The sequence below is a fragment of the Myotis nattereri genome (genome assembly GCF_964212035.1).
Source record: "Myotis nattereri genome assembly, chromosome: 3".
In the NCBI taxonomy this organism is placed as follows: domain Eukaryota; kingdom Metazoa; phylum Chordata; class Mammalia; order Chiroptera; family Vespertilionidae; genus Myotis; species Myotis nattereri.
The window spans coordinates 255,239-276,762 of record NC_138077.1 but is presented as its reverse complement, the minus strand read 5'-3'; the positions used below and the strand labels follow the sequence as shown (position 1 = coordinate 276,762).

Here is a 21,524-nt window from a genome sequence, read left to right as displayed (position 1 = left end):
TTTTTACTCATAAAACGTGTCCTCTCTGGAAAGTGGTTACAAAGGCCTACGTTAAGGAAAGGGCGCCCTCTGCAGGCCGCTTGGTAATATTTTAAAAGAAAAATGGAAGCACTGAAGGAGCCGAAAGTGACGCAGAACGAGAGGATGAGCTACCTCTCACGCCCTCTCCATGCCTCAAACGCAGCAGGACGTAGGCAGGGATGGGCGCATCGTGCCCGGCCTTGGCGGCGCTGGTGCAGTTTGGTTGAACTCCTGAGTCTCTGGGAAGTCGCTGGCGGCGCTCAGCGTGGCTGATGATGGTCCGAGCCAACGTGCGAGGGGCTCAGCACAGGGAACTCGGCTCAGGGCGAACCCGCGACAGGAGACGCCGTCATCGCTGTGACTGGATCAGCCCTGGCATAGAGCACGTAAGCGAGTCCAAAGATGTCATCGTACAGAACTTGGGGCCGAGCTATTGCAAGATGGACGGAGTGAGGATGGGCCTGAGCTGAGATGGGTGTCAGCTGCCCACCACTCACTCCAGCCCCGTGGCTCCCAATCTTGTTTTGGCCGTGGCCGCCCTCAGCATCTCTAACATCCTGATGCGCCCTGTGGCGCAGAATTCTTATTGTTCAAAAAGTGACCCCCTGTTCACATGCAGGGAGCCTCAAAGGCCATGAACTCGGTCTAGACCAGCTTCCAAAGAACATGGCAGCCACGAAAGAGAAAAATAAAAGAACGAAAGGACAGTGGGAGGACTGAGGAAGAATCACTAAGAAACTGTTTAAAAAATAATAATAATATGAAATGATATGAAAAATCGCAAATAAAACTTCAAAACACATAATGGAGAACTGAAATGCATAAAGATGTCACAACATACATTTACATGCTGTATATGAGGCCCCTAGAACCACAAGAAATGCAGAAACTTCACTGTTCATAACTCATTCTCAAATTGCCCCCTTAAAGTCAAACTGCCCCCCCCCCGGGCGTCTGCCCACGTCGGGAACCGCTGGGCTAAAGGTCTCACCGTTCCGGCTGCCTCACCGGGCTCTCTCGTCATCATCGCCAATTGAGTGAGGTCCACCCCGGCTGGCACTGCTCACATTCTTGACCTTTGCCATCCGCAGTGACATGGCACCCAGCCTGTGGCAAAACGAGTCTGAAGGAGGAACCCCCAAACGCCGAGGTCACTACGAAACGACATCAACAGCCCCAGTCTCCCCGCGAGTCCTCGGGAGGGCGCCGAGCTGCTCCCTGGCTCACGTGGTGAGCACGGCTTGGTGCACGAAAGCTCATGAAGACGCTCCTGCCCTCGTCGGTTGGGCTTGGTGGATAGAGCGTCAGCCTGTGACTGAAGGACCCGGGGATCCCAGAGCTGGGGAGCAGCAGCAGGTACGGACTGGGAACATCACAGGTGCGTCTCAGGTTAGAATTCACGGGCGCAGCAGGGCGTCCTCCCGGCCATCCCCGATTACCTGCACCGGCTCATTCCCTGAGCTCGCCATACGGCACAGTCCTCACTCTGTGGATCTAAATCATGGTTTGTTTCCCCTCCAGGGTATCACACGCTATTTTAGAGTCTGTTTTCAAAGTCTGAGTGACTTGGCTGGGAACTGGCATTGTATGAAGGGGAACTCAGTGTCTGAGTCTCCATCACACCCGAGGGACGGACAGACGCCCTTCCCCACGGCGCCCACGGTGCCAACCACAGTGTCAGCTCAGAGACGTCCAAGTGCATTGCTGTCTGCTGCTTTCCTGCATGTTCCAGTTGGCAGTCTTCTCGGAAGGGGCACAGAAGGGCTGGGATGATGAGATGTCACCACGTCCCACAAACCCACGGGAGGCGCAGAGATCTGAGCCGCCCGTCACTCTGATGGGAGCAGTTTCACTGCCTCAGGGTCTGGCACGGAGTGAGAGCTATGATCCTGCCTGGAAGCCGCCCCACGCCGCTCCCAACAACAGAGACACCGCCGTGCGCACTCAGTAACGGAAACGCAGCAGCACTCACTCCTACATCATGTCGGTGGAATGAGGCGTCATGAACGGATGTTTCAGGTAAGTTAAGCTCCCTCCACCAAGCACCAAGAGATGGAAGCAGAAACTTAGGATGGAAGGTGGCGACGTAGGTGAACGCCTGTACTTGCCACCTCCCACAAGCACATCAAAATTACAACTAAAATACAGAAGAACCCTCATCCAGAACCGCTGGAAAGCTGGCTGAGTGGACGCCCCACCACTAGAGGAGTAAAGAAGACAGTGCACTGAGGCGGGTGGAGGTGCGGGGCGGGGAACGGGCGGGTCCGGCCCCCACGGGGGCTGCTTTTTTAATCAGGAGGGAGATCGTCTCTGCGGAGGCCACCTGTGAGGAGCAAGGGGTTCCAGCCCCACACCAGACCCCCAGCTCAGGGTCCCAGGGCTGGGAAAGGACCCCCTAGGGGCAGTGAGGACGACGGGCTGTAAAAACCAGTGCGGACTGGGGCTCAGTGACACCGAGGCTGCTGGAGACCCAGCTGCTCCGCTGAACAGGCCGGCACCACGAACTGAACTGACGAGGTCCTGCTTCCTCTGCGCTCCAGCGCCAGGCGAGCGTCTGGGGAACACAGACCCATGAGGAGGAACTGGGCTGTCTGGCATCGGGGCAGGAGCTCTGGGCGGCTTTCTTCCAGACCGAGGTCCTCACAGCGGTCATTGTTCCTGTGCTGGGACCTCCCCGGTGCAGGGCTGACTGGTAGCCATTGCTGTTTGCTCCACCCTGGTGATTCCCTAAGACCCCGCCCCACCCAATTTACAGCCCCACCCAAGCTGGCAACAACTTTTGCATATAAATGGCCTGTCCTTACTCAGGCTAAATTCTCTCGACAAGCTGCAACTGGGCCAGGGAGCCCAAAACCTAACAATAAAAGGCCCAAGACCCAGCACCAGCACCAGCCTGCCTTGCTTCACAGCTGGGCCTCACCTGGGCACTTCAAACCCGATACAAAGAGAAGGAATCTGCAGATCTCTCTGTAGCTCCTGCTGGGTGGCCCCAGGCACTGGCTGACTTTGCACCTCCCTGGAGACCCAAGAGCCAGTGTACCCAGTGGTCAGTGTCAGACCATCCAGATTAAAACTCTACACATCCACAAGGGACACACTCAAGGGGCAGACTCAGTGAGCACCAAAGCCCCACTGAAGCAAGTCCTGCTCCATAGGGGTGTCTCCTGCACAGCAACTCTCCCACTGTAGTCTCAGCTGAAGAATCTTCTAGAAACCTCCAAAAATATGGAAAAGGACCAGTCAGAAATTAAGCATACACTGACTGAAATAAAGAATAATATACAGGGATTCAACAGTAAAGTAGAGGATTCTGAGAATCAAATCAATGATTTGAAATACAAGGAAGCAAAAAACACCCAACCGGAAAAGCAATAAGCAAAAAGAATCCAAAAATATGAAGATAGTGTAAGGAGCCTCTGGGACAACTTCAAGCATACCAACATCCAAATTATGGGGGTGACAGAAGAAGAGAGAAAGATATTGAAAACCTATTTGAAGAAATAATGACAGAAAACTTCCCCTACCTGGTGAAAGAAATAGACTCACAAGTCCAGGAAGCACACAGAACTCCAAATAAGAGGAATCCAAAGAGGCCCACACCAAGACACATCATCATTAAAATGCCAAGGGCTAAAGACAAAGAGAGAATCTTAAAAGCAGCAAGAGAAAAACAGTCAGTTACCTACAAGGGAGCACCCATATGACTGTCAGCTGATTTCTCAACAGAAACTATGCAGGCCAGAAAGGAGTGGCAAGAAATATTCAAAGTGATGAATAGCAAGGACCTACAACCAAGATTACTCTACCCAGCAAAGCTATCATGTACAATTGAAGGTCAGATAATTTCACAGATAAGAAAAAGCTAAAGGAGTTCATTACCACCAAACCAGTATTATATGAAATGAAGGATATACTTTGAGAAGAAAAAGATAAAAAATATGAACAACAATATGGCAACAAATACATACCTATCAACAATTGAATCTAAAAATCCAAATAAACAAATGAGAAATCTAATGGACAGAATAAACTGGTAAATAAAATAGAATCAGAGGCATGGAAATGGAACAAACTATTCTCAGAGGGAAGTGGGGTAGGGGGTGGGAAGAGATTAAACAAAGATCTTATATGTATACTAGAGGCCTGGTGCACGAGATTCGTGCACTTGGGGGGGGCGTCCCTCAGCCTGGCCTGCACCCTATCAGTCTGGGAGCCCTTGAGGGATGTCCGACTGATGGCTTAGGCCCGTTCCCCTAAGCCCGTGATGGTGAGCCTATGACACCCATGTCAGAGGTGACACGTGAATTCATTTTTTTTGCTTGATTTTTCTTTGTTAAATTGAATTTAAATATAAAAAATAAATATCAAAAATATAAATCTTTTACTATGGTTGCAAATATCAAAAAATTTCTATATGTGACATGGCACCAGAGTTAAGTTAGGGTTTTTCAAAATGCTGACACGCTGAGCTCAAAAGGTTCGCCATCACTGCCCTAAGCCATCAGTTGGGACATCCTTAGCACTGCTGTGGAGGTGGGAGAGGCTCCCACCGCCTCTGCGCTCACCAGCCGTGAGCCTGGCTCCTGGCTGCGCAGCGCTCCCCCTGTAGGAGCACACTGACCACCGGGGGGCAGCTCCTGCATTGAGCGTCTGCCCCTGGTGGTCAGTGCGTGTCATGGCAACTGGTCTATTTGCATATTAGCCTTTTATTATATAGGATACGTATTACCTATGCACACAGGCAATAGAGTGGTGAAGGCCTGGGTTGGGTGGGAACCAGGTGGAGGGGTGGGGAAAAGAGGGACATCTGTAATAATCTCAACAATAAAGATTTAAAAAATAAAATAAAATTTACAAAAAGAACCAAATGTTTTTAAAAATTAAGTCACTTTTGATAGAATTTAAATGTATTTGACACGTTCACTGACCACGTAAAAGGGGCAATAATCGTTACTTATTTTCCTCGCAACTGGTGATCACCTTACCTGCAATGCACCATCCAGGCAATGCCTCATTGAATAGCCCCAATGATGCTTCTCTGGTTCCTCAAGTCTCTGTACGTGTGGCCCTGGCTGTTATCTGTCACCTCCTGTTATCAGTAGGTCTGTGTGTCACCTTTGCACCCACACCTGTTCTCGCTTGGGCTGCATGAGAAATCATACAGAAAGCTTATGGGAACGAGTGGCATCACCTTACACGTCTCAGCCCCAAAGGTCCTGATGAGGGCCTAACAGTCTCCCTGCTGTAATGTACCCCATGAATCACACAAGGATGCCCCAAGAAGTCGAATTAAGGAGTCAAGTTTATTGCAAATCCGGGAGTACGAGGGGGCATTTTGCTCTCTCAAATCTCATAGTAATTACCTAGCCCCAACACCAGATTTATATAGGCAAAAATCACAAAGGTAATGATTACATCTCAGGGTTTGGAATGAGGAACCTGGTTTGCAAAAAAGCAGTTTACAGAAGCAGAATTGAGCAAGTTAGTTAAATTATAGTTTTGGGTCTCCGGACCAGAGTCGACAGAAACACATTATCTAGAGCCCTCGGGTCAATGGAAACACATGATCTGGAGCTATCAAGGCAATTTGGAGTAATTGTGCTGCCCTGGTTTGGGACCACTGAGTCAACCGGAACACATTATCTGTGGCCACTGAGGCAATTTAGGATAATTGTGCTGTCCCAGGTTCCCAGGTACAGAGGAATGTGCTTCGATAACCAGTAAGATCACAACCAATGGGATATTTAAACCACCAAAAACGGAGCATTCAACCAATTGGGATAGGATACATGAGTTCAGAAAATCAAAGTAACTTTTCTATTGCTAAACAAAGCAAGTACAGAAGCCAAACAGCAGGGTTAAAGTTAAATTACAGCTTCTATCTGAGATGATTGCTACCATACTTCATCCCCACACCTCAAATGAGAAGAGAACGCTTGGGCGTGGAGACAGGCATTTTCCTTGCTAACTTCTTTTTCCTTCTCTCCTTGGTAATTTTTTGGCAAAATGTGAGTCATCTTGAGATGTGACTGTGTATTATTACATTTTTCTAATCATACTAGTGGCCCAGTGCACAGAATTCATGCACTCTGGGGGGGGGGGGCATGTCCCTCGGCCTGGCCTGCACCCTCTTGCTGCCTGGGAGCCCTTGGGGGATGTCCGACTGCCTGCTCCCCATAGGACATCCTTAGTGCTGCTGCAGAGGTGGGAGAGGCTCCTGCCACTACCACTGCGCTCACCAGCCGTGAACCTGGCTTCTGGCTGAGCTGTACTCCCCCTGTGGGAGCGCATTGACCACCAGGGCGCAGCTTCTGCATTGAGCGTCTGCCCCCTGGTGGTCAGTGCACATCATAGCAACCGGTCGTTCCACTGTTCAGTCGATTTCCATATTAGCCTTTTATTTTACAGGATTCCTCTGTTGCTCTTATTTCTAAATAACTTTCCTTTTTCATCTTGGAAAGTTAATTTCTAATTGTTAGATGATCTTTTCCTAAGTTGTCAAAAATCCCCGTGTGACGATGCAGGCGGGATGAAACCAACTCCTGGAACGGACTTTGTAGCCATTACCCTCCTGGGTCAGGACTCCTGCCTGACGGGGTCTCACCTCCTGGGTGCAATTAGGCGGAGTCAGAAGAGTGAGTATCATGAAGGACAGAAAACAGCTGCATCAAATAGCACAGAGAAAATGCAACTGCTCCAGCCAACCACACATCAACAGATCCTTCCTTGATTTTATTCCCCTGAGACTGACTCACCCTAATGAAAATCCCGATGGAAATCATTTTAATAAAAAATAACCGACACCCTTCCACTAGGGCTCAATGGCTGAGCGTCGCCCTATGAGCCAGGAGGTCAGGGTTCGATTCCCGGTCAGGGCACATGCCCTGGTTATGGGCTTGATCCCCACTGTGGGGTGTGCAGGAGGCAGCCGATCCATGATTCTCTCTCATCACTTATGTTTCTGTCTCATCCTCTCTCTAAAATCAATAAAAATATATTTTTAAAAAAGAGAGAAACAGAAAAGATGTAAGATCATAGAGGCCGTAAAATAAAAAGCGGTTAACAGGACACGTTTTCCCCACGGGTCGTATAAAAGATTCCATGCAACGAAATGTCTGACAGCAACAGGCCTAGAGCAGAGACCACTGCCCCTCGCAGTCCCTGACCCTGACCCAGCCCCTGTCCCTGACCCAGTCCAGGCCGAGGGCAAGATACCAAAATGCTTGTCGGAGCCCGGCTGCCGGCTGGGTGCAGGGCGGCCGCCAGCCATTCCCCGGACGCCCTGTCTGGGTCGGGCTTTGCGTGCGGACCGGCTCCAGGGCGGTGAGAGCTTGTTCCAAGTGGACGCAACTCCTGGCCCGTCCGCACCTTCCTCGCTGCCTTTCACACGGGAACCCCATCGGCATCTCGGGAAGGAAACAAAGACCCTGGTTCATAAGCAGAAAGAGTTCTGTTTTTTAAAAATGTTTTTTACTGATTTCAGAGAAGAAGGAAGAGGGAGAGACGTGGATGAGAATCACGGATCGCTGCCTCCCGCAGCCCCGCGCCGACCTCCCGGTTCCCCGGGGAAACTCGGCCAGAGCCGCGCTGAGCGGGAGGTTTCACACCAGGAACCAGCGCCGGCCCGGGGGTGGGGCGCCGGCTCCGAGGCTGTCGTCCAGGGCGAGTCCGGGGCACAGCGCTGACCCGTCGGAGGAGCCACCGCTTCCGAACCGGGCGCCGGGCACCGCTGCCATCCGAGACCCAGACCGCCCACCCCGGCGCCGGAGCCGGGGCCGCAGCCGCGACGCGGGAAACGCGCCCAGGGGCCCGGCCCGCACCGTCCCCCCGCGCAGGCCTCTCGGCGTCAGACTCGCTCACAGCGAACCGCCCTGCAGGCCGGGCTCCGGGCGGGAAGGGACCTGCCTCGACCCTGCCGGCGGGTCTGCAGGACGACGTGCAAGTTCATCCGAGCTGCAGCCGCGGCCTCCGGTCGGACACGGGACACCCGGCGGCCCACGCCCCGCGCCCGCAGAGCCGGAGCCGTCGGCAGCGGGCGCCTCGCCTGGGCGGCCTGCGCGTGCGCGGACCCGAAGGCCAACAGCGCGCCCCGCCGGGCCGATCGACCTGCTCGGGGATCGTCAGCGCGGTCTGGGCGCGGGAACCGCTCCGTCTCGCGAGGCTGCCGCCCGCGGCGGGGAGGGGCGGGACCTCGGAGCGAAGGCGGGGCCTGAGGCCGCGCGGCGTTCCCAGGAGGCTGTGCGGCCCTCGCTTCTCCGGGTCGGCGCGTGAACGGCTCCCGGCGCAGCCATGGCGCTCCACGTCCCCAAAGCCCCCGGCTTCGCGCAGATGCTCAAGGAGGGAGCGAAGGTGAGGGCGCCGGCCGGGGAGGGGCGGGCGTGGCGGCCGCGGAGGGGAGGGCGGCTGCTCCCGGTCCCGCGGTCGTAGGGAGAGAAGGTTCTAGAAAGGGCGGTGCCCGGGGTGGGGGCGCGTCAGGCCTGGGCGCCTCCGTCCCCCCGCGACCTCGGCTTAGCGTCCCGCCGCGCGCCTGGTCCCCACCCTCCGGGACGGCGGCGGGGCGGGCGGCGGGGCCGTCGGTCCTCGGGCCACGTGGTCCGGGCCCCACGGGACCGGGGATGGCGAGCTCGGCCCGCCGCCCCTGCGATGGGGGGCGGGCCCGGGTGTCCCCGGAGCCTCCAAGTGTCCGTGCTCCGGGACGGCCGGGCGCCGGCTATTCCCGGTGGCCCCGCTCTCCCCCGTTCCCTGCGGTCAGTTACGGACACCGGCAGCGAGGCTCCGTCTCGGACAGTGTCGGGAGCGAGCTTCTTGCGGGCAGGACAGCGGGGCTTGGCTGGTCTAGACGCTGGGGAAGCAATGGCCGGAGCGGGACCGGAGCGGGAGGGGAGCTCAGCGATGGCGGCGCAGGCGGAGGGCTGGGCGCCGGGGAGGGACCCCAGGGGCGGAGGGGAGGCCGCCCGGTCACAGTGCGGGTGTCCCGGCCGGAGAGGCCCGTGGGCGCGGAGGACGGGGAGAGGAGTGGAGCTCAGGGGCTTTGTCCCCGAGGGGGGCCCCGGCTCGGCTCAGGCGAGAGCCGGGAGGAGGCAGGAGGCCGAGAGCGGCGTCAGCTCGAGCGGGAGTTGCTGCGGTCACAGCCCCTCTGCGGGGACCGCCGTCCTGTCCGGGCGGTGTCCGCTCGCACGTGGGCGACTGGGTGCAGGACTGGCCCCGCGGGCGGGAGGGGCGAGGGGCTGCTGTGCTGGGGGAAGCGGCTCTCGGGAAACAGGCCACAGCCACCCCAAGTCCGGAGCATCCCGAACGCAGCAGGTTCCTTCCGTTCTGTGCGCGACGGGGAGCCTGTCCGAGGGGCGGGTTGTTGAGCTGCATCGGGACCCTGCCCTCGGGGCCCTGGGCGTGGGGGCGGGTGCACCAGCGGGACTCCCCGGACCCCGAGTTGCTGGCCTCGCTGAGCTCAGGCCCCGACACAGCAGCTGCTCCCTCCCCTGCCCCCTGAGCGTCGGCGGTGCCCCCACCTGGAGGAGCCCTGGCCTTCCCTGCAGAGAGGGTGGGGGACCTCCCGGGTCCCTGCTGGCCGGCCGTGTTCCATCCGTGACGCTGGTGGGGCCTCTGCGTCAGGAACACCGGGCACCAGGCCCCCGGCTCTCGCCCCTGCGTCGCCTGGTGGTCAGGACGGCCCCACTGTCCCTGGGAAGACCGTCCCTGTGTCCTGTCCTAACCAGAAGGCCTGTCCCAGCATTTCTCAGGGTTGGAAGAGGCCGTGTACAGGAACATCCAGGCCTGCAAGGAGCTCGCCCAGACCACTCGCACGGCGTACGGACCCAACGGTAATCTGTCCCCAAGCTCTGCTGTCGGGCAGCACGGGCTCCGGCCCCTCTGCTCGCTGGGGAGCGGCCTACAGGGCGGCTTTGACGGTACCTAGGTCCAGAGACACCGCTCAGGTTCCAGTGTTGAATCAGCAGCTCAGGTCGCCTTTAGGAAAGTAGGGATCAGACGTTCCTTTCCGTCCTCGGGAGACGATAGGAAAACTGGAGCTCTGACTGCTAGACGGGAGCTCACGGTCAGTGTTACAGGTGCCCAGCATTTCACACTGACTTTGTGACTTACGGGAGAAGGCTCTCTGGCCTCCTGCCATCAGCGGAATCTAGTTAACGCAGAGGAATAAGCAGAGAGCTAAACATGCTTTTAAGTAGATTCTTCTGTGTATGTTAGTATGATTTATATTTATTGATCATAAAGGAGAGGAGGTTGGCATCGTCCCAAGTGGACTGGGGAGATGCGAGGGGAGGCGTGGCCTAAGTGCTCTGGGGTGGTGGGAGAGTTGGAGTGGGGTGGGTTTTCCAGTTGTTTAAGAAATGCATGGAAACAGATTTTTAATTAGAGTTCCCTGGGTGTTTGGAGACAGATTTGAATGGTTATGGACTTGCTTTTCTAACTTAACTTTCAGGAATGAACAAAATGGTTATCAACCACCTGGAGAAGCTGTTTGTGACAAATGATGCGGCGACTATTTTAAGAGAGCTGGAAGTAAGTTGCTTCCTTTAAAAAGCCAAGAACTGTGTTGGTAACTCGAAGGTTAAGTAGATTTTAACCTGGAAGAAACCTCATTTCAGCCCTGGCCGGTCCAGCTTTGTCCAGTTGGTTGGACCTCGTCCCATGCACCAGAAGGCCTCGGGTTTGGTCCCCTGTCGGGTGCTTTTGGAAGGAAACCGATCAGCCCTGGCCTGCAATCTGAAGGGTCCTGGGTTCAGTTCTGGTGGGGGGCACGTACCTTGGTTGCAGGCTCGGTCCCCGTCCCTGTTCAGGGCACATGCAGGAGGCAACCAATCAGTGTTTCTCTCTCCCCCCCCTCCCTTCCACTCTCTCCAATCAGTGGAGCCCAGCTGGTGTGCTCAGTGGTTGAGCCTCAGCCTGTGAACCCAGGGGTCAGCATTCGATTCCTCGTCAGGGCACATGCTGGTTTTTCGGGCTTGATCCCCGGCGGGGGGTGTGCAGGAGGCAGCCAATCAATCCATGGTTCTCTCTCATCGTGGATGTTTCTATCCCTTTCTCCCTCTGAAATCAGTGAAAACATTTGTTTTCTAATTTTAAGTAAATGGAAAAATATCCCCGGGTGAGGATTAACAACAACAATAAGTAGGTTTGCTAAGCACACAGGTGGCTATGCTGTCTGGTTCTGAAGTGGCTTATCCAAGGCAGGGACAGCTGATGCTCAGAGCAGTGGCTTTAAGAAAAGACCATTTGTTTGGCTTGGTGACAATGAAACAGCTGTTCTGAGAGTCGGTAGCAGAGATACGGCCGCAGGTTATTGGGACAGTCAGCACTTGTCACCGCCTGTCCCAGAGGCCGCGTGACCCTCCGCAAATGCTCCTGAACTTGGCGCTTAAGGCCGCATAACTTAGTCCTTTTATTATTTTATTTTTTTAAATATATTTTATTGATTTTTTACAGAGGAAGGGAGAGGGATAGAGAGTTAGAAACATCGATCAGCTGCCTCCTGCACACCCCCTACTGGGGACGTGCCTGCAACCAAGGTACATGACCTTGACCGGAATCGAACCCAGGACCCTTCAGTCTGCAGACTGATGCTCTATCCACTGAGCCAAACCGGTCAGGCAACTTAGTCCTTTTAAATGAAACCCTATAGGTGTGTTAACATTTCTCTCACTTATTAAATAACAGTATATCCTTAATGTACTGAATAAAACATTTAATTGCACAAGATGCTGGAGGGACTTGTGAGCGTTGTGGGCTGTGCTGTTCTCGGAGTCGCTTGGTTGTGGTGGCGATACAATCCTCATGATGTGATCATAGTACTGACTTCTGAGTTTTCTCACCGTCAGTTGGTACCCCTTTCTCATTTCTAAAAAAGCATCTGAATTCTAAGGGGGAAAAACACTTAAAATCTTGGTATACTTTTTTGGAAGAAACATTTTCTATTCCCTTTTTTCAAATCACAACTGATTCCCTTACATTAAGAATAAACACAGAAAGTGAGACTCATGCCCCACTGAAATGATACCTGTTTTAGCTCTCATAAAGCTTTTTTAAGAGGCCTAGAACTAGTGGTGGGAGTTACTTTGTTTTTAATTGAGTGAACATACAATGACGCTCTGACCTGGTGTGTGGAGATGGACGTGCTGCGACTGCAGGTGAAAAGCACACACACAGTGACCACGTGTGGCCAGGGGCCAGGGATGCCTGGTTGTCCCCTCGTGACCACACCGTTGGTCTGTGCAGCGGAGTCCCTGGCCCCTGGGAGATCGGAGTGACTGATGAAGAAGAAATGGGAATGCATGGCTGTACTGCTTTAAATATCCGGTGCCTTAACTTGCTGTTAAACTCAACTCCCTCCACCAGGTGCAGCATCCTGCTGCCAAAATGATCGTGATGGCCTCGCACATGCAAGAGCAAGAGGTTGGAGACGGCACCAACTTCGTGCTGGTGTTTGCCGGCGCTCTGCTGGAGCTGGCTGAGGAGCTCCTGAGGATCGGCCTGTCGGTTTCTGAGGCAAGCGTTTACTTTAGTGTCCTAGTTAGTATGTGTGTGCTCACGTATGTACATGTGTGTGCTCGTGCATGCACACCCCCACTGCTTCCAAGAGCCATCCTCAGATCCCCAGCGAGCTTGAGCCTTCCCTCTGCCAGTGCTGTGGACCGGCTCTGCAGGCCCTGCCTCTTCCACACCAGAGCCTGCCTGTGAGGCTAATAAAACGACCCCAGGCCATTTCAGGAGAAGGCGGTGAGGCCTCAGGCAAATCTTGCTCGAGGCCTTGTAGCTAATAAGTGGTGGTTAGGATTCAGATGTGGCCTCTGGCCCACGGCTATCCTAACTCGTAGGCTCTGCTATGAATGTCGTTCTGGAAGTGTGTTTGTTATTTCATATTGAAAATGAACGTACGTGTTCATTGGGTCGCCATGATGTGCTGCTTTGTCATAAGTCTGCCTTTGAGAACGGTTTTTGCATTTCACCCGGCAGGTCATCGAAGGCTATGAAATCGCCTGCAGGAAAGCCCACGAGATTCTCCCCAGTTTGGTTTGTTGTTCTGCAAAAAACCTCCGGGATGTTGATGAAGTGGCCTCTCTTCTCCACACGTCCATCATGAGCAAGCAGTACGGCAACGAAGCCTTTCTGGCCAAGCTCATTGCTCAGGCCTGTGGTGAGTCAAGATCCAAAATCACTTGTCTGACGGTACGGAGCTGCTTCCTCGCTGTCCCCGTGCAGCTCCTCATGCGTCCTCTTTCTCAACAGTGTCCATCTTTCCTGAGTCGGGCCATTTCAACGTGGATAACATCAGAGTTTGTAAGATTCTGGTAAGTTTAGAAAATGCATTTGACATGACCTAGATAAGTTACTTGTTTTGGGGGGAAAAATTGTGTTAATCTACACCTAAACCTTGCCTTGGGTTTTGGCACTTATGATTGATTCATTTATTTTAATCCTCACCTGGGGATATTTTGAGTGTAATGACACTTCTTCATTCCCATTTCTTCTTCATCAGTCAACTCCCATTGGTTTTTAGAGGGAGTGGAAGGGAGAGGGAAAGACAGAGAGAAACACTGATGTGAGAGAAACTCATCAATTGTTTGCCTCCTGCACATGCCCTGACCAGGGCCCAGGCTGGGGAGGAACCTGCAACCGAGGTACATGCCCTTGACCGGAATCTAACCCAGGACCCTTCGGTCCACAGGCCGACGCTCTATTCACTGAGCCAAGCCGGTAAGGGCTAAAGTTGTCATTCTTCCATGACAGCTTGAAGGGTGAGAGCGTGCATAGCAAAACACTGATCTTCATATTCTTTGGATGTGCTGCGTTAGAGCCACAAGCTTGGGCAGGGCAGTTTTGTTTGGGATGGAAGTTGTTCTTTGCAATGATAACTTTAATGTTAGCATTGAAATAAGCCTATGTTTTTCATAAAAATGTCTGATTGGTCTATTAAAACCAGAATTAGTGGTTTTGCACATTGCCATATGACTGTTGATGTAGCGGAAGTTTAGCCTGCACAAGCACACGTGCCCGCTCTGTGTGTGTAAAGGTGCCCATGCTGTTTTCTGACTCCATGCAGTGCCCCCTCCCTGTTAAGTGGTGAACTTGGGAGATCGGAAACGATGCTTGTTCTCTGTTCTGCCCCAGTACCGAGTGTGCCTGTCCCTCGGCACCCAGGACTGGGGGTGGGGGTGGACGATGGGTAGGTGGTGGATGGATGGGTGGGTCGGTGGATGAGAACAGTTTTCTGTCTTTGGCTCCTCCCACTGTACTGAAGGTCCTCTCCTCCCCCATATCGGTGGCCCCTTCCCACCCATTCCCCAGGAGTCAGCGCTGCTGTCTGTCGCTGTTGAAGGGGTATTTTTGGTGACTGCAGACTCAGCACAGCCCAGGTGCTGCTTGTGAGCTCATCGTGGCTTTGGTGTCGCTCCTCAGGGCTCAGGCGTCTGCTCCTCTTCGGTCCTGCACGGCATGGTTTTCAAGAAGGAAGCGGAAGGGGACGTGACCTCCGTCAAAGACGCGAAGATAGCTGTGTACTCGTGTCCTTTCGACGGCATGATAACCGAGACCAAGGTACCAGCACCGGGAGACCTGGGGCTGCCCGCTGAGGCAGCTATAGGATTCTCTGTTCGGGGCGGTTTGCTCTCAGCCAGTGAATACTGTGAAATCGTTGGAAGCTCAGGTCATGTCTGGTTTTTAACGCCGGGTTTGTATTTGAATGTCTAATTCCAACACTGAATATTGAGTTTGAGTCTGAACGCCGTGGTGCGGTGTCTGGTGGTAAAGGTGGCCTTGACCGCCAGGAGTTACCCACTGAGCGGCAGGGTGCCCACGGGGACCCCCGTACTGCGTGCTGTTCATTCGTGTTTTCAAAGGTGATGTTGGGCTTCGGTGGCACCCTAAGAAAAACATGCTGATGTCATTAAAATTGATACATTTGTGTTTTTTTAAATACATGTTACGTCAAGTTTGAAGTTTATGGGTCACTGCTGGCTTCATCCCGAGATTGTTGAAATCGAGTTGTTGATGGGTTCAGACGTGGGACAGGTTTGGGTGGGCATTGGTCAGTCCACATTCTTATAAAAATGTCTGCTCGGTACGGAAAAGCCTATCGTTGTCGTTTGGCACGTGGCAGATGATTATTGTAGCGGAAGAACCACATTGTTACCAGGACCCTTGCCCAACAAAACATCTAACGTCAGGTGTTTCCAGCCTTTCCGCCAAGGCGCCTGTCAGGGAGCAGGTGTCTGTTTTGGAACGGGGGAGGCAGGGAACAAGCTGGGTGTCTATTGTAAAGGTTTCGTATTCTGCTTCATAATACACTCACGTGTATTTTCATGTTTTTCCCAAATGTTTATGTCTTCAGTAGAATGCTATCTTATGCTTTGAACATCAAAGCCGTGAGATGGTTTTAAAGAGAGTTCCTGCTTGTGTTGCTAGGGAACAGTGCTGATAAAGACTGCTGAGGAGCTGATGAATTTCAGTAAGGGAGAAGAAAACCTTATGGACGCACAAGTCAAAGCTATCGCTGACACCGGTGCGAACGTCATCGTCACGGGCGGCAAGGTGGCAGACATGGCTCTCCATTACGCAAACAAGTACAACGTCATGCTGGTGAGGTGAGGGCTGCTTCCTTCTGCTCATCTCTGTTAAAGGGCTTGTCGATGGTGAGGCATGATCACATTCAGCACGGCTGTTTAAAAAAGGGAAGTGTAAGGTATTCGATCAAAGAGCAAAAGAACTAATTTAACCCTTTGCGGTCGTTTGTCTACTCTCAGCCACCAAAGCTTTTTTTACCGTTCCGGTCGTATGTCTGCTCTCAGCCACCACAGCAAGGAACCGTATGAATCTTAACTCTATTCATTCATGTATCAGTTCATAATTTCTCTGAAAATCTTAAGTGTCTAAGCGACCTTGTCACAAACCAAAACATTGCCCCGACAAATCGGAGATACCGAAACTCAATATAAACAAACGCGGTCGTTCCACACTCACCATGCGAAACACCTGGCGAGTCAGTCGCCTTTTGAGAGTGAAGAAATCGACAAGCTTCGGAGATACTTCGCAGAATTTCAAATAAAGCTTTACAAATTGCGTTTAACTGTAATTAGGCATTCTCGCTTAAGATATTTCAAAATAATACTCCAAAATGGCAAAAAGAAAGTTACCGAAAGAAGTGTACTGCGAATCTGAAAGTAACGATGAAGAGTTTTATTTTGGCACCTTGAATACTGACTCTGACGTAGAAAGTGATAACGTTTGTAGTGATTCTACTAGTAGTGACGTAGTTCTAGAAAAGAATTAATGAATCTTGTTTATCCTTCATAATCCTTCATAATCTCGCATGGAAATTAATTCCGACCAGTACGACACCCATGTCCAAATTTAATACGACTGCAAAGGGTTAATCTTGGGGTGTCATTTGAAGAGAGGGCGGGAAGGCGTTCCAGGCAGAGGTCTGGCACAGTCACCAGAGTGTGGGGTCAGGACTTGAGGCACTGGACAGGTCCTCTACCATTCCCCCTCTTCTCGTACTTGGTCTAATGAGCAGGTAAATCCCTGCTCTCTTCCCTGCATATGTGGCTGCCACAGGAAAGCAGACGTTTTCTACGTACCCTCATGTTTTACAACTGACCCCTCAATGTCGACGGGGACTTGAAGCTCCCTGTTCTAGATTAATGCGTGACCCGCACCGCCCCCACCCCAACCTGGGCCCACCGCGCAATCCAAACCTTTTCTGAGCTTGAACCTTCAAAAATGTGTGGTGTGGGGACCAGTGTACAGTTTCCTGCTTAATCTCTGCATTTTTTTCTAGCTGTTGCAATCAAAGCTTCTTATATTAAGGTCTTTGTTTTTTGGGTTTTGTTTTTAAGGCTGAACTCAAAGTGGGACCTCCGGCGGCTGTGTAAGACTGTTGGTGCTACAGCTCTGCCTAGGCTGGTATGCATTTTGGACACATTAACAAACGGCCAAGCCTATTGGTTATTGTTGTTACAACGGTCGCTTTCTTCCAGACTCCTCCTGTGGCTGAAGAAATGGGACATTGTGACAGTGTTTCACTCTCAGAAGTGGGGGACACCCAGGTGGTGGTCTTCAAGCACGGTAGGTGGGGAGGGCGCAGGTGCCTGCAGCACGGGAGCTCGTGCTCTTTACTCCTCCCCAAATGTCTGCACTTGACCCACAGAAAAGGAGGACGGGGCCATCTCCACCATCGTGCTCCGAGGCTCCACTGACAACCTGATGGACGACGTGGAGAGGGCGGTCGATGACGCTGTGAACACTTTCAAAGTTCTCACCAGGGTCAGTACCAAGGCGTCTGGAGGTGGCGCTCACTGCAGGGCTCAGGCGCAGTGCACAGACTCCTGCCTTCCCGGGACAGCTGGTGGGGAGCAGAGCCCTCTTCTACCTGAGATCGTGAGCTGTTCTTGAAGGGATGGCTGTGGTGGGTTCCTTCACAGGCACAGCTTTTAGTGCTCGGTCTGCAGGTGTGACCGGCTCCCATTCATGCTTTCTCCCTCATCATGTACCTGACGCCCAGAGCTCTACATCTGGGTAACAGTTGTGCTTAGAGAGTGAGGAACAGGTCCTGACCAGCAGGCCCTGGGTGGAGCACGGGAACCGAGTACAGAAAACAAAACTCTTGCTCATTGACATTTTTCTACATGTTACAGGATAAACGTCTTGTGCCTGGAGGTGGAGCAACAGAAATCGAGTTAGCCAAGCAGATCACGTCGTACGGAGAGGTATGGCTTTCTCAGGTGCAGTGTCTTTCCTCCTGCGATTTGAACAAATACGTTAACAAGCTTGTTTCTGCTGCAGACATGTCCTGGGCTTGAACAGTACGCCATCAAGAAGTTCGCGGAGGCGTTTGAAGCTATTCCCCGGGCACTGTCGGAAAACTCGGGGGTTAAAGCCAACGAAGTCATCTCCAAGCTCTATGCAGTGCATCAGGAAGGAAACAAAAATGTCGGATTAGACATTGAGGTATTTGGGAAAAACACTGTGAACCTGATTTTGTGAATGCAAAACCTGCAAGTAGAAATACTTGTGTAAAAGGAACAGGGATGAGAATTTAGTGTCTTGCTTTATTAGTAACCTTCTACAGCGTGTGTAGGGTGGCACTTTTGTCCTGTAAAAATTTCCACATAAAGAACCTTAAGGGAGAACTGCTCTGCCCACAGGCTGAAGTCCCTGCCGTGAAGGACATGCTGGAGGCTGGTGTCCTGGACACGTACCTGGGGAAGTACTGGGCCATCAAACTGGCGACCAACGCCGCCGTCACGGTGCTCAGAGTGGACCAGGTGAGGGGAGGGGGGCTCTGATCTTTAGAAAAACTAATACTCGTAGGGCTCAGTAGTGTGTTTTCATGGAACTAGACCGAGCACAGTTCTCATTCTGCTCACAGGAGTGGCCTTCATCTTCACCTGACAGGTGTAGGAGGGCCAGCAACGGTGTCTCTATTCTTTATTTTTTACCCTCAAATATGGTTTTGTTTTTTTATTGATTTTAGAGAGAGGAAGGGAGAGAGCAATAGAAACATCAATGATGAGAGAAAATCGGCTGCCTCCTGCACGCCCTCTACTGGGGATTGCGCCCCCAATCTGAGCATGTGCCCTGCTCGGAAATCGAACTGTGACCTCCTGGTTCATAGATCGATAATCAACCACTGAGCCTTGCCGGCCGGGCCAGTGTCTTTAAACTGATCTGATTTATAGTCATTGTTTTCAGGCCCTTTGTAAAATAGCACGGAGAGGAAGTTCAGGGCGACGTTGGTGAGGAATGAGGCAGGACAGAGGGCAGACACTGCAGGTCACCAGCTTATAGGAAATTCATGAGATGGTAGGAACTGGGTGCTTAACTTTCCTATGTGACAAATTATGGGTAGGACTAAAAGATTTTAAAGATATTAAAAATCATAGTATTTCTCCGCTTTTAAAAAAATTTGTGGTAACGACTACTGGGTTCAGAGACAAACCTGAATTCATAATTTTTCAAGGTGTTTGCTAGTAAACTTAATGAAATATATTTTTCTACAAGATTCTAGAAGTGATTCTAAGCAATGAAGTATATGTACTTAATAGAACCTTGTAATTTGTGGGAGCACAGTATCAATCCATTAAGTGAAAGTTATGCCAAATTAATCTTGTGAGAAGCAAGTGGGGTGGAAACTAGACACCTGAACCCAGGGACCAGTTGGTGATGTTGACAGGAATACAGATGGCAGCTCAGTGCAAGAGAGCACGTTGCCCATCACGAGATGAGCAAAATGCAGCTGGGCTTTGTGTGGTAGATTTATTAGTTGTTACATTGATGTATTGGGTAGTTTTCATTGAAAATACGTATTTTCCAGATTTTAAATAAACATAGTGGAAGCCTAAGGAAATGCTTGTTCTAAAAGTTAGCATGTGGCCAAGAATGAAAACTATCAAAAGTAGAAGGGGACAGGAGATGGGAGCAGATACTCTAACAGAGGCAGTTCCTTAACTCAGACCCTTTGTGAATGTCAGCTCTCCCAGCGAGACAGCAGCTGCAGTCGCCGAGTGCCTTGGTCAGAAAGGTGCTTTTGGGTCTTGGGTTTAAACGGGAGCCTGGGCTTCGTGAGTTCGTTGTTGTCTGCCTGGTCTGCACTTGGGAAAACCTTTGTCAAATAACAGTCCACAAATCAGCATCACCTAAAACTTGTAAAAATTCAAATTTTGGGGCCCAACCCAGACTCACTGAATCAGAAACTCTGGAAGGAGGCCCAGCAGTGTGTTTTAAAGAAGCCGTGCAGGTGGTTACAAGGCCCCGAAAGTTTGAGAACTGGTCCCGGTACTGTTTAAGAAATCAAGCTACACTTAGATTCTGAAATGATAATGCCTTTAGTTCAATCTGAACTTACCTTCAGTTTGTAAAGTGGTATTCCAGGAATTTAAGGCTCATATTTCTTATGGAAGCTTCGGAAAAGAGGTGGGAACCAAGCGGGTGAGGGGGTGGTATTGTGCTTTAAACAGAAGCCAAACCCAGAAACATTCCCTAATATACGTTTGGGAAGCAACACTGTTTCTAGTTTTGAGATTCAGAAAGTATCAGTTGGAGAGTTCTATTCTGAGGAAACCCGACTAATTTAATTTAGACTCTCCCAAATGTATTTCAGCCCTACACTGTCACCTCCCTTCTCCCTTTTTTCCAAACAAATCCTCCTAGGTAATAAAAGGGTAATATGCAAATGACCGAACAGCAGAAGGACCGGTCACTATGATGTGCACTGGCCACCAGGAGGCAGATGCTCAATGCAGGAGCTGCCCCCTGGTGGTCAGTGCACTCTAACAGGGGGAGCCCCTCTCGGCCACAAGCTGGGCTGAGGGCTGGTGAGCGCAGTGGCCCACCTCTGTGGCAGCACTAAGGCCCGCCCCCATCAGTCTGACATCCCCCAGGGCTCCCAGTGTGGCGGCCTCTGGATGACTGTACTTGGGGAGTGCTGGGCTAGCGCACCGCAGATGAGGCAGAGGCTTCTGGTGTGTGCTTTAACTTACCAGGGACTGGATAGGTGAACTTGGGTTCGTGCCACACGCTTCCTGCCGCTGGAGTGGTTCTCAGGTGCACGACTAGAAATTTTCAGTGTTGAACTTACTAGATTTTAATGGCAAAACTGGCAGGTGGACCTAAAGTTCCTAAACCTCAAGGAAATTGTGAAGAAGATGGTTGGCAAGACAACACTCGTGTATAAATAGCAAATTGGGTGCCATGTTGATTGGTTCACGCCGGTGGTACGTGGCAGTCTCTCGGCTCCATGGGTGTTGACCTGCAGGTCTTGGAGGGAATGAGTGCCCTTCCCTAATGGGTGTGGGTTTTGTTGCTGTTAATGTTGAGGAAAGCAGGGAACTCGGCTGAGCGCTGAATTCCATGTACACCGTAAAACCCGTGGCTTATGTCTAGATGATTGCTTAATCTTCAGTCAGGCCAATAAAACGTGGTCTTTTCTCCTCCTAAAGGTTGAGTTTGTTAAGTGTATTCTTGTTTTGTGTTGCAGATCATCATGGCAAAACCAGCCGGTGGGCCCAAGCCTCCCACTGGGAAGAAAGACTGGGATGACGACCAAAATGACTGAGTGGGTTAATTTTTGCTGTAGTAGTAGCTGTAGTGAACTAGGAATTGCCTGGCGTTTTTCTTAAGTTAAGAAGTGTTGTGTTTCTGTCCTTGGCTGGACAGTGCAGTAAAGGTGTTGTTACTATCAAACCCTCGTTTCTGTTGACCACTGTCCCTGGATCTAAGATGACCTCGTTCATGAAACTGGCTGTGGGCGTGGTCAGGGGCCTCTCTCCAGGGTGTGCCTGGCCTGCTGCCTGTGGGTGCGTGAGTTGTGTTGCACGTGGCTGTGCTCGTGTACTCAGACATGGTCTGCGCTGCTCTGCTCTCGCGGGGCTTGGCCTTGTGAAGAAGGGGTGTGACAGACCAGTTTTTATCACAACTCTGGAAACCCTAAGACTCACAGTAACTTGTTTCATTAGCAGCAAAGGGTTGAAATCCTTACTCTAGCAGCA

At 51.8% G+C, this 21,524-nt stretch overlaps 1 protein-coding gene across 2 annotated transcripts; it reads left to right on the top strand.

Moving 5' to 3' along the window:
- The first annotated feature begins 8,214 nt into the window (after positions 1 to 8,214).
- Positions 8,215 to 21,151, top strand: CCT8 (chaperonin containing TCP1 subunit 8). 2 transcript variants are annotated; one of them, XM_081085504.1, is made up of 15 exons: positions 8,215 to 8,370; positions 9,752 to 9,842; positions 10,463 to 10,542; positions 12,376 to 12,525; positions 12,994 to 13,174; positions 13,267 to 13,328; positions 14,437 to 14,574; positions 15,442 to 15,620; positions 16,875 to 16,941; positions 17,016 to 17,103; positions 17,186 to 17,301; positions 17,673 to 17,744; positions 17,821 to 17,985; positions 18,183 to 18,302; positions 21,014 to 21,151. In XM_081085504.1, the coding sequence occupies exons 1-15, from the start codon at positions 8,311 to 8,313 to the stop codon at positions 21,089 to 21,091; spliced, it is 1,647 nt and encodes a 548-aa protein (XP_080941630.1). In that variant the 5' UTR covers positions 8,215 to 8,310; the 3' UTR covers positions 21,092 to 21,151. The 2 variants fall into 2 exon arrangements, with proteins under 2 accessions (XP_080941630.1, XP_080941631.1); XM_081085505.1 differs by having other exon boundaries at positions 8,280 to 8,370; positions 9,762 to 9,842.
- Positions 21,152 to 21,524: the final 373 nt, after the last annotated feature.